Source organism: Hyposmocoma kahamanoa, unplaced genomic scaffold, assembly GCF_003589595.1.
Source record: "Hyposmocoma kahamanoa isolate Upper Pololo Valley unplaced genomic scaffold, ASM358959v1 66, whole genome shotgun sequence".
NCBI lineage: Eukaryota > Metazoa > Arthropoda > Insecta > Lepidoptera > Cosmopterigidae > Hyposmocoma > Hyposmocoma kahamanoa.
This window is the reverse complement of record NW_020653854.1, coordinates 13869396-13881257: the sequence shown is the minus strand read 5'-3', so window position 1 is coordinate 13881257 and position 11862 is coordinate 13869396. Positions and strand designations below refer to the sequence as shown.

General features: G+C 35.9%; 1 protein-coding gene across 1 annotated transcript; it reads right to left on the bottom strand.

Moving 5' to 3' along the window:
- Positions 1 to 209: 209 nt before the first annotated feature.
- Positions 210 to 2340, bottom strand: LOC113231688 (zinc finger protein Noc). The gene is made up of 2 exons (XM_026466149.1): positions 1933 to 2340; positions 210 to 1801 (listed from the first exon to the last, which is right to left on the bottom strand). The coding sequence occupies exons 1-2, from the start codon at positions 2017 to 2019 to the stop codon at positions 539 to 541; spliced, it is 1350 nt and encodes a 449-aa protein (XP_026321934.1). The 5' UTR covers positions 2020 to 2340; the 3' UTR covers positions 210 to 538.
- Between the last annotated feature and the right edge of the window lie 9522 nt (positions 2341 to 11862).

Sequence of the window (11862 nt, the reverse complement as noted above, 5' to 3'; positions counted from 1 at the left end):
TATGTTTTCTAATTGACATGGGAGCCAGGCCAGAAATCTTTTTCTTGCTATGCAAAATATAAATTCGAGAAAGCAAAACAGAAAATGGAAATTATGTCTTATTATAAATTTAACGACGATATAAAATTTTGTTTTCAACAGTAGCGTGCCATTTCTCTTTATAACTATGACTACAAATCTTTCAGGGAATTTTACAGCATTAGAGAAAATAAAAAATCTGTTACATTGGTATGTAGACATTATATTTGAAATATTTCATTTAATATTAAACATAGAGATTATTATTTACATCAAACATTTGGCTGTACAGAGTCCTCACAATGCTCAGACATCACTCGCTTAGAAGCAACTCCGTCGGCAAGTTAACTTACATAAATAACTATTTAAAATTGCACTATTCACTAAATTTGTCATAGCGATACACACCGCAGAACGTTTCATTAGAGTCTATCAATATCACAGAAGAAAATTGGACAATACAACATTAAATACATCAGTCCAATCAGTCCAGATTTGCACTACACTCTAATTTATTTATTTATTGGTGAACAGCGGCGGCACCGAGTCTTTGCCCGTACATCGCATAAGGTGAATAGAAAGGACCTAACGCGGGATTGAACGCACCATAAGGAGAGGCACCGAGACCAGCAGGGAGACCAGTCTTTGAATAAGGATGGTACCGACTGGCTGAGAGTGGACTAAGAGGCGCCGTCGGATACGCACTTCGGAGACCGGCAGTGGTAAATAGAGGATTGAGTGGGTTGAGCAACGATGCTTGTGTTGAAGTAGCAGTAGATGGTGTTGTACCATCAGTTGTGTGACTTCTCAAATGTTGCAAGAGTTCCTCAGAATTTCCAAATCTCTTTCCGCAGTATGATTCTCCAACAATCCAATTGCAAACATAAGGGCGGCTTAGTGGGGGGTATGGGAGACCTCCGGCGGTGGCGCCTTGCTGGGACAGCGCCATTGCCATCGCCAGATTGTATTTTTGATGTTCACATTGAGTACATCCCGCCGGGCATGATCCATTGCTCATTAGTAAATGGTGGTTATTGACAGAAAATTGACATCCAGTACAATAAGGGTCCTTGCATACAGGTATTAGTGTTTCACCGCCGGCAGGCGTTTTGACTCTCGCGTAGCCGAGGTATGGATTTGGCGAAGATCCTGGGAAACCTGCAGCAGCTGCTAGCATGGCTGCATGATGAGCACTGAATGGAGCTCCAGCATAAGGCGGTCTGAAGGCTGGGTTAGCATGTTGCTCCATTCCAGGTGGGCAGCACAAGCCGGCCAATGGATTGAAACCAGGTAAGCCAGGTAAATTTTTAAATGCACCCAAGTGGTCTTTCCCGTGTCCCAATACTTCCAAACCGGAACGAATAATTGGACTAGTTCCGGATGACCCAGCCGGTGAAGACTTTCGCTCGTTAGACGGACTACTCTTTCCATTTTCAGTGGTTGGAGGGGTCGATTTTCGTCCAGGTGTACTTTTTCCTGATTTTTTATCTTCCGAACTGTCTGAACTGGCTTTTGATGATGGACGGGTCTCTTCAGGCTTTTTTGACACAACGTTGGCTTCATAAGGCTTGAAAGCTAAGTGTTTATTATCTGGGGTAGAGCGCGGTTTTTCCGTTTTGGTTGCATTAGTTGGTGATGAACGATTAACTGGTTCACTGTTAGCACTGTTCACTGGTTTCTTCTTATCTAGCGACGGAAGCAGAGGCTTCGTCGGCAGCGTATCCGCGCCGATCTGGCTGCAAGTTTGCGCGAGAAGCGCAAGTGGGCTTTTCTTGGAATCCATCTACAACAAAAAAGAAACCTTTAGTTTTAAGAATAAAAGTCAAAGCTAAAAGTTGATTTAAATAATAATAGCACTACTTTTTTCTAAAATTAAAATTAACAATTTTTTTTCCAAAACTTTTATAAACTTACCGAAGACTGAAGTGGAGATAAATAATCAGGCTGCAAATACTGGTTTGGATTGGTAGTCATCATTCCACCGTCTTCAAGCACCACCATTTGGAGATAACTTTACGATCACTTGTAAACTCCACACAGTACAGTCACGAAACACTGGAAGTACAACTACTCTGTGACACAGGTACGCGAAGGAATAGTTGAAACACGTGCATCCGTGGCGGCGGCCGAGACAACTATGAGAGACGGGACCCCACCAATGCTCGACGTACCTCAGCCTCTTCACCCCGCTGTCGCCAGACAAAGACAGAACTATCCGAAGACTTTGTTAGAGCGAGAACATTATATCTCTCCGCTGCAGCGGTCGGCTATAAAAAAATAAAGCGGAAACGACACATAGCTGCATTGCGGTAGGGGAAAAAGGAAAGGCGGTATGGACGGCAGCCGGGTGCGGATTGAGACGTGCGATGGTGTTGGTGGCTCGCCACCCATGACGGCTCGCTTTGAGCGCGCCGCGCCGTGCGGCGGCGTGACTGCGCCATCTACCTGGCCGTGCGCCCGCTCCCGCGCCCGCACCACTACACTCCAAAGCACTTTTTGTTTCATGCCACTTTTATTATGCCCCCCGACAGCAGCTCCTTTCTTTGCAGGCGTCATCGGTACTTTACTGCTGACATATTCAAAACTACTTACTCTTTTACGAGCTTGCTTTGTTCCGATGCACCTCGCAGTTCAAAGGGGAAAATTGATATGTTTCACCAGAATACCGTTTTCTATGAAACCGTTTGATGTGTCAACGCGCGCTTGTTTTACAACGCGATAACTTTGTCTTTACCCGGAAAGTTGTGGTCATAAAACTATCGATAAACGTTCGAACGCCGAGCACAAAGGCGATATTTATTGACAGAGTTAAGTCCATAACGTTAATGTTAATCCGACACTAAAACCTGTCAAACACGACCTCGTCGGACCCTCCGTAGCGATCAAATTAAATATGTCAATTTGGGAACCCATATCAACAGCTGCGAGCGACGGCGGGCCCTTTAGAAATATTGCTTATTGTGTCTAAACAAAGATACTAAGTATAACGTATGGGCGGACGACAGAGGTCGTAAATAACGCGGCGGGCCGTAATATATTTGACAGTGCGCGGACACGCGAAACAAAAAAAAAACATGTTTATTGCGAGACGGGGTCTCGTGGACCCGCGTTCTTCTATAAATTAGGAACGCGAACGGATTCTGTATTTGTTTAGTACAGTCGAAGTTGAATTTGAGCATTTTTATTTTAGGTTTTGAATTGACTAGAGCAAAGTTTTTTTTAACTTTTGAACACTCGAGAAGTTATTTACAAATGTATTTCTTTTGCTCAGAACCTTGCACCTTTTTTGACAATAAACCATTCAAGTCTAGTATCAGTCTGAGTCTAGGACTGGCTTAGTACGTGTACAGAGTTCATTGTTATCACTTGTTGGACGCTATTGAAACGTTCGTGGCTGGGAATTTGTACAAGCTGCAAATTGTTTCCCATGTTTATTTGATTACCATTCTCGCTTTTGTTGTGCAAATAAAGTTTATTCCATTTAAGGGCGTGGATATAATATTGAAAAGGTACACGCACTATCGTAATACAAGTAGAAATGCAATAAGTGTAGTTTACAATGCGTATTGCAATTGCCGTACAAATGTCGCAATAGGTCTTGGATAGACCAAATCACGATTCATATGAAAATGAATGATTTAGTATGTCGTTTTGCAATTCAAATGAATAATGTAGATCAATGAATATACATTTCAACTTACCAGTTAATTTCCGAATTCGACTACAGAAACCTATTCAAGTATCCTCTTTAAATTTCATAACATAGCTTAAATATATTTCTATCACTTTTTCTAAATTGCATTTTAGAACAGTCAAGAGCACAACTTGATATTTTGTACTTCGGATCGTTTTTAACCGACTTCAAAAAAGGAGAGGTTCTCAATTCGACTGTATGTTTTCTTTTTATTTGTATTGGCATTTGTAAACCGATTTTGATGATTCTTTTTTGTTGGAAAGATGGTATCTCAGTTGTGGTGGGAAACTAGGGCATGAATGACTTTTGAGGTCGGTTTTTTTAGTACTGTAATAGGGGTATAGCTCTGAGTGCATTGCGAGAGGTACTTCTATGAATTTAAACTGTAATAATCTTTAAAATATACAGCCAGAGATTCTACTCATAGAGTACAGCCTAGTCTATAGTACTCTGTACTGAGATTATTATAGCAAGCGTTTGGAGTTGAATTTTAAGAATCAAGCTTGATATCTTTTTAGAAAAATGTTTTTAAACAAAACAGACATCTATCTATAATACAATGTAACGAATACTACTCCTAACGAAAATCTTCCCAAAGGGTTAAAAGTGGTAAAAATATAGAATTATATCTTTTAACCACAAAATTATCACGCCAAACCTTGATAAAAATTAAATATATATACCTATATTAAACAGATAGTGAATGTTTTTTTTTCTAAATGGGACGAAACGTATCACTGTTTGTAAATAAAACTTGACCACATTGTAACAGGTAATAGTTTTATAAAGAACGTTATTAAAAATTTCGATCAAACCTTCGAACGCATGACCGAACATAATGAGTTTACGAAACACAATTTCCGAACCCAATTAGACGCCAATAACCAAATTTGTTCACGTGTAAACAACCACAATTATTACGACACGACTCTACAATAATAAAAAATAGGGAGGAAAAAATGGAATCGGCCGGGATTCGAACCCTGATAGAGCGCCATTGTGAGCGGCGGATGCGGCAAAGATCAAAAGACACCGAAAAGTTTACACCGACAACAATATGCTTTGTAAAATCAGTTAATCATGTTCAGTTTAAGATTGATATTGAATAAGCACGCTTATTTATCATGTCACAATAATGATACGTTTGGTTATGAAAAATAACAATACATATGGATGATAAAGTTACATTAACTATTATTTATATCTACAAATACACGATTGTATGTGTAAGTACTGAGATTAAAAACAAAAAAAAAGGGTTTAAAAATTTAAACAAAAAATTGTTTTTGTATTCTTTTTTTTAGTTTCACCCTCACCAAATTGTGCCAGAATTAAATTTACATTTTAAATTTAAATTTAGAATTAATTTCGTTCTTGACATATTAGTGTTGTTGTAGATCAACACATATAGACGTTTTAATTTATAATCAAGTGAGTTTTTAATAACGCTTATTTGTATTTTCCTTATTAATCGAAAAAATATATAAAGGGATCGTTATTTAAAGTGAATAAAATTTCGTACCAACGTATTCCAAATTCAGAAAGTAACTTGATCTACTGCTCAAGTTTTGTACCAAAACGGTACCGACGATACCAAATTACTGTTTACAGACGGTGGTAAAAAACTTGACAGATACCACTCCGGCGTGTTTGTGATGCTTGACAGCTTTTGATGTATTCTGCCGTGCATTAACGTCTCGTTAATGAATTAGTGCCTTGAGGATTGAGCTCGGAGGTTGGTATTAAAAATAAAAAGGTTTTGAAGAGATCTCAATGCTTTTGAATTAAAGATGCTTTCTGCAATTTAAATAGACGAAAAAGTAAACAGTACATGGAATATACTGTTTGGGTATGACATTTAAATTTAATCTCTTTGGCTAAATAACTTGTTTTATTCTTAAATTATATTTACGTCTAATTAAAAATGTACTACTATCAAAGCGCTATTACTATGTAGGTAAGTTTTTGAATGACAACCTGGAAAATTAATTGATTCAATTATGTAGTATTTTAATTGTTTCTTTTACATTATATTGTGTCACAAAAATTGCAATACCCTCGTGCACGATTATGTGCGAAAACCTTTTTTTTAACCTAATTTTTAGACCTATCTTTAAATGCACATGTACGCAATAAATAATACATATCAGAAACAGCCCCATATTTTTCCACATTAGGTTTGATTGTAGTGACCCTCCCTACCGACCCTGAGGGCATACGAGAAGGGCACTATAACCTATACGCGCACATGTACCTTATAATATAAGTTCAGGTTCTGACCCCAGATCAGCCAGTGTACAGGGTTGTCACAGACCTCTGTCACTTGACTTCATCCGATTCCTCGAGAGGTTAGTGCCTCGGGTGAACCGTCCCGGGTGCACATACAGTACCCTCCCTATTTTCCAGGTAAGTACCTTAGTTGTAGGCACGCTCACTTCCCCTTGCGCATTGCACAACGCATTGCATGTATCAGAAACAAAGTAAATTATTTTCGTTGTTGACTTATCGGACTTTTTATATTCCTGTTTTTTTTTTCACAGCAATAGTATTTTACAACGAGCCTCCCAGCTAAGGCGCCAACTAGCTGAGCCATTTAACATTTTTAAACACTACAAATATTTTTTGTAAATTATTTTTATATTTTTATTGTGTTATTAGTTTTCGTGACCCTAATTCCGTTATTTATTTCAGCCATAAAGTTTATCTAGGCAAGAATATACGGATAAAGGAAGGAAAGTTCTTTGTGCATTATCATGCAATAAAATTGTTTGCCCTTGTTCCACATATTTTTGTAGACTGTGTTTTGTTTGAGGAATTTTTTTTGAATTGCCGAATTTTGTTATTTCACGCTTAAAGGAATTGTTAAAATTTTCTAGATTACAAAGACAATTACGAACTGACATATTTTTTGTCTTGATAATAAAAATTTTAGATGATTATCTTTTTTATAGATTGGTCTTTGTCTGGTAAAATTATCATCGAAAGAAACTAATGACTTTTCTGCGACAGATGTCACGAAATGACTTGAAAATTTTCACGCTCGCTAATTTGACTTTAACTATGATGAAATTTTTATAGCAGTTCACCGCCATATGTTTTCTCTCTATCTGCCTTTACTCGATTGAATTATAATATATAGCTTTCACGCATTTAAAAATGATTAATTTTAATAATATTAAAATTAATCATTTTTAAATATACACTTGACATATTTCCAACTTTTTTTAATATTTCAGTTACTTAATTGTATGATGTTACTTACTAGTATAATGAACGATACACATCACTATGTTACACGTGGAGTTGTAAATACAACTCATACTTTCTTGAATAAGCACTGCAAATCGTAATTAGGATCAGGTCGTTTGACTCCAGACGTCCTAAGAAAAAAACAAAAATTGTAGTAATGTGCCGGACGATCGGTCTCAAACTAGGGAATTCATCATCATCACTAACTCTGTTATTCATGCCACTGTCGAGCATGGGTCTTCTAAGTGAGTTGGAATCATCACACGTTTTCAAAGAGCTGTGTCGCATCTTCGAAGCGCAGGTTTCCACCTAAACCAAAAATGGAGAGCTTAGCAACTTTTTGGTATTTACAAAACGAACTTCGTCTAAATAAAAGAAAAAATTACTTAGTAAACAAAGTATTAAACTTTTACACAATTAAATAAATTTTGAGTCTACTACGTAATTTCTTGCTTAAACTTAGGCGAAGTTTGTTTTGTAAATACGAAAAACTTGCTTAGCTCGTCATTTTTGTTTAATCGAAGGCAAAGTTCGTTTTATAAATCTCTGCCTCAGGGATACGAAAATTCTCGAACAATTTAAGTGGCTATTGACGTTGGATTTAAGATCCAACGTTAGCTTCAAAGTGACTCATTGACAGCTCATTGCCGAAAAAACTGGCACATGTAAAATCCAGGGCGGAACACTAGGGCAATAAATAAAAAGGTGAGGCAAAATAAATTTCCCTCGAGTTGTATTAGTATTTATGACTGTAATAAACACAGCAGGCTTTGTGAAATGCCGCCCGCTGTAAATAATTTCTGTGAGCCGTGTAACACTCCTTGAAGGGCCATGAAAACAGCGGAGAGCGGGAACGACTTAGCTTCATTAAGTTTTAATATTATTTTTCAAACTCCAATCTTCGGGGCTAACTTCGGACAATTGCATTGTTAACCTGTATCATTCTATTATATTACTCATCGTAATATAATAGATACGTCAGTTCGTTACTGCAACTAAAATTTTACCTTAACAGATTAGATAATAAGGTTAGTACTCGGTTAATGTTCCGCAATTATATTGTGTATTAGAATTATCAGATATTTTTTCTTCAAATGCATATAATGCACACAAGTATATCATCGTAAGCGTACATAATTAAGCAATTACTAGTTACCTTAATACTTTAGACACAAGGTTTAGTAGAAGTAGAGCTCCTTGTGAAGTTCGTCCAGGAAAGTATCTCAGATCTTTGAGATTTAAAGCTCTGAGTGGCATAGCAACGGTTATGAACAGATGTGTCACATACCACCAGCACAACTTGTTCACCCTGTCACGTGATATTACAAAAAAAAGTTAATATGAGTTGGAGTTAATCATGTGGCATTTTAACAGAATTAAGTATGTCTCTATAATAATACATAATTATATAAGTAAAAGCAGAATAACTCCGAAGTTTGAACTTTAGAAAATAGTGGTATATTATCTTATCTATTACACCTACTTATCGCTTTTTTACTGATTTGTGAAATTTGTCCTGTGAATGATATATGCGCACGCACACATTACACATGGAAATGTTTTTGTATGACGAATAAGCGGTGTACGGAAAACCTTAGTTAATTTTAAATATTCATATAAGTAGCCATGGCAGCCTAATGGTTTGACCTACCACCTCTGAACAGAGAGTCGTGGGTTCAAACCCGGGCTTCCACCTCTGAGTTTTACGGAATTTATGTGCGAAATTCTAGTTGGAATTTTTGTCATGAGTTTTGAAAAAAGAGGTGAAAAAAAATTGATGAAACCTGCATCTGCAAATTAATGTAATTATGTATGTGAAGTACCCAATACTAACTACAAGGAACTACAGCCCAAGCCCTCTCATCGTGAGAGGAGGCCTGTGCCCAACGGTGGGACTATACATAGGCTAACTATTAATATTCAATTTAAGTTGTTAATAATAAATAAATAATGTAAAATAAATCTGAATTTTTATCTTTAACTTAAGGATATGTAGGTACAACATATTTCAGAACAATACTTAAAATGCAAATTAATAAAATAGATAAATGTAGAATAAAATTAAGATACCTTCTTCTTCCAAAAACATAAAAGAAAAAAAAAGCATATCGCTTATTCTATGGCTTGAGTAAACTGTCGGCGTTACTTAAAAGGTGACAAGACAATACTTAACGACGTCCTAATGAGTAAGAATTGTAGAATTTGGCTGTCAGTTTCTCTTTTGTTTGACTGACGGACTGTGACTGCCTGAATGACTGTTTTGAAGGGCGGCGCTACCAAGCCCACCGGGGGTTTTGAAATATTATTTACGATACCCAAATATAAGTTTTTTTTTTTCAGAAAATACAAATACCTTATTGCTTAGAAATTTCTTTGAAGACTGCCGATGTGTCTGGGTTTTTCCTTTTGAAAAATATTTAGTACTAAATTAGTAATTTGAGTTATTTATTTATTTTTACAATTTATAAACAAAATACGACAGTTACTTTTGACATTTTTATTTGCCAGAAAGATACACTAGGAATTTGAGAATTTAAAAAAATGTTTAGACGTAAGTAAAACATTGAGTACTTAGATCTTAATTTAGTCATGACTTAAAAAAACAATAATTGACAATACTTGGTTTCATAGATTTTTGCGACCGGGACTTTCATTCCCAATTGACAATAATAATATAAACCATTTCGTTAATAAAGTACTATACAATTTGAAACAGTTCAGAACGATGTTTATCCAACACAAAACTAATACTTAGATTATAAAACTCACAAAACGACAGCGTTTCTTTATTTATAGACCCTATTATTTATTGAAATACAACGTCTCATGTATTTAAATTTCGAAATAACAAATAAAATTTCCCATCATGCGCATCGAGTACACAATATATTGACAAAAACGCCACGACAGACCCCACATTGTGATAAAAATCATACAATACCGCCGAGTGAATACGTAAATAGCTGTTATAAAGTGTACATTAACAAAACAGTAGCGGGTACAATGTTTAGAGCTGCCAAAACTTCCGTTGACAACTTATCGAGTATAAATGGAAAACAAATGAATGCTGATAAGTAATAACATAAAACCTACATGAGCACAGTTTTGCGAAAGTGACACCTAAAGATTTTTTCGTTGTTTTTGATAATTTGTTCTAAAATGTCTTTAGCGTTTTTGCTCGTATTCAAACTGATAAAAAAATTGATGATTCTTAAGTATCAAATTGTTAGTTAATTAACAATTTAATAATTTTCACTTTTTTCTGGGAAATGCTTTATTTCATTATGAAATGAAGCATTTTCCACAAAAAAAAGAAAATGATCAAATTGTTACTTTGGCCTTTATACTTAGGACCCAACGAAATGTGACTGAAATAAACACGACGTTGGTTAAGGTGTTAAAGTAACTTGTTTCAACTTGAGCCTATCCAACAACAATTTTAATGATTGCAGCAACAATTTTAAGTAATGAATTCAATCATGTTGTGATTGATTCTCTCAAGAATCTTGATCGACTCACTTGATTGAAGTCCATTTTTTAATGTACAGGCAGTACACCTGCTCGAAAATGACTCATAAAAAGAAAAGTGGTATCATCTGCCTGACGTTATCGATTTTCTTAATATCTCAAATATGCATTTGCCGGACGTAGAACATAAAATCTTAAATCCTCCGTATTTGTAATTGCGCTGCCTGTCCCGAATTTCAGAACACAGCAGTACCGCTTCGTTGAGTTCTGTACATATAGAGAACTCTACCACCTGTTAGGCATTTCAATAATGTTAAAGAATTAATCTAACACAAAACCCTTTTTCTTACGAAAAAGAATCGCTTGTTATATTCCAGTGTTATAAAAAATCACCGAGGAATCAATATAAAAGATGAGCAGCAACATCTTAGAAATATTATGTAATGCAGATTTATTGCCATTAACCCACCCGCTGAGTGTAATGGGGCCACGACTGTAGAGGTCACATTCATGATCCTGCCAATTTAAAACTGCTGAGTTATTATGTCAGATAACTTTATCTGATACATCGATTTAACGTTTTGTGTGGTGACACAAAACATTTTGTGTATATGGAGAAATTGTTTTATCTTTTCTCAAAAATGCCACAACAAAGTCAGCCGTTAAAAACCATTGTAAAAATTACGCTATTTGAAGTGTTATGGACGTCTCATCCATCACCAAGCTAAGGCACCGATCATTCAAACTAAGTCAAACAATATTTATCGATGTCGATATTCAGACTGCACTAGCATGTTAAATAAACATTGATGCGTGTGCGCATAGCAAACGACGGCTTTTACCACATTCTCGGAAATGTTACATTGTTGAAAATGCATTTGGTTTTCAAAAGGTCTTTTCATTTGAACTTTAGTCTGGGCATCAAGTAAGTATTAGTGATTTCGAACATTGTTTTATAAACAGGTAATTTTGCATTCAAGCATTCAACATAGAAAGAAATGTTCAAGTTAAAAGTTGTCAAGTAATTATTACACTACCCTGTTAAAAGCTAGGCGTGTAAAGTTAACCCGCTCATGGACAGTACTTAAATAGTACTGTACACCAAAATATCACTGCTTTTCTTTGTGCCATAGTCTTTCTATTGATTTAATTTATTAATTATATTTTATCACTGATAGCTGATCCCGTCAACATTCTTGTATAAAATAAAGTACGGTTATGACAGTAGTGGGTGATTGCCGTTGTGTCATATCGAATTACTGAAAACATACGTTTTAGTGAAAAACAATTGTTAAATAAAACTATCGCTATTAGAAATTTCAATGGACCTGACATGTATTTGTATTGGCATTAGAGGTCCTTGTGATAGAGTTCGTCTAGGGAACTGCCCCGTACTGCCTCCTTACCTATTTCTGCCACCAAGCAGTAATATG

What these genes read in the sequence shown, in the direction of transcription:
- LOC113231688 (XM_026466149.1), bottom strand. Translation starts at nt 2,019, where the DNA reads ATGGTGGTGCTTGAAGACGGTGGAATGATGACTACCAATCCAAACCAG. An exon ending in TATCTCCACTTCAGTCTTCG is followed by an intron (nt 1,802 to 1,932) that starts GTAAGTTTATAA and finishes TTTTTGTTGTAG; the next exon opens with ATGGATTCCAAGAAAAGCCC.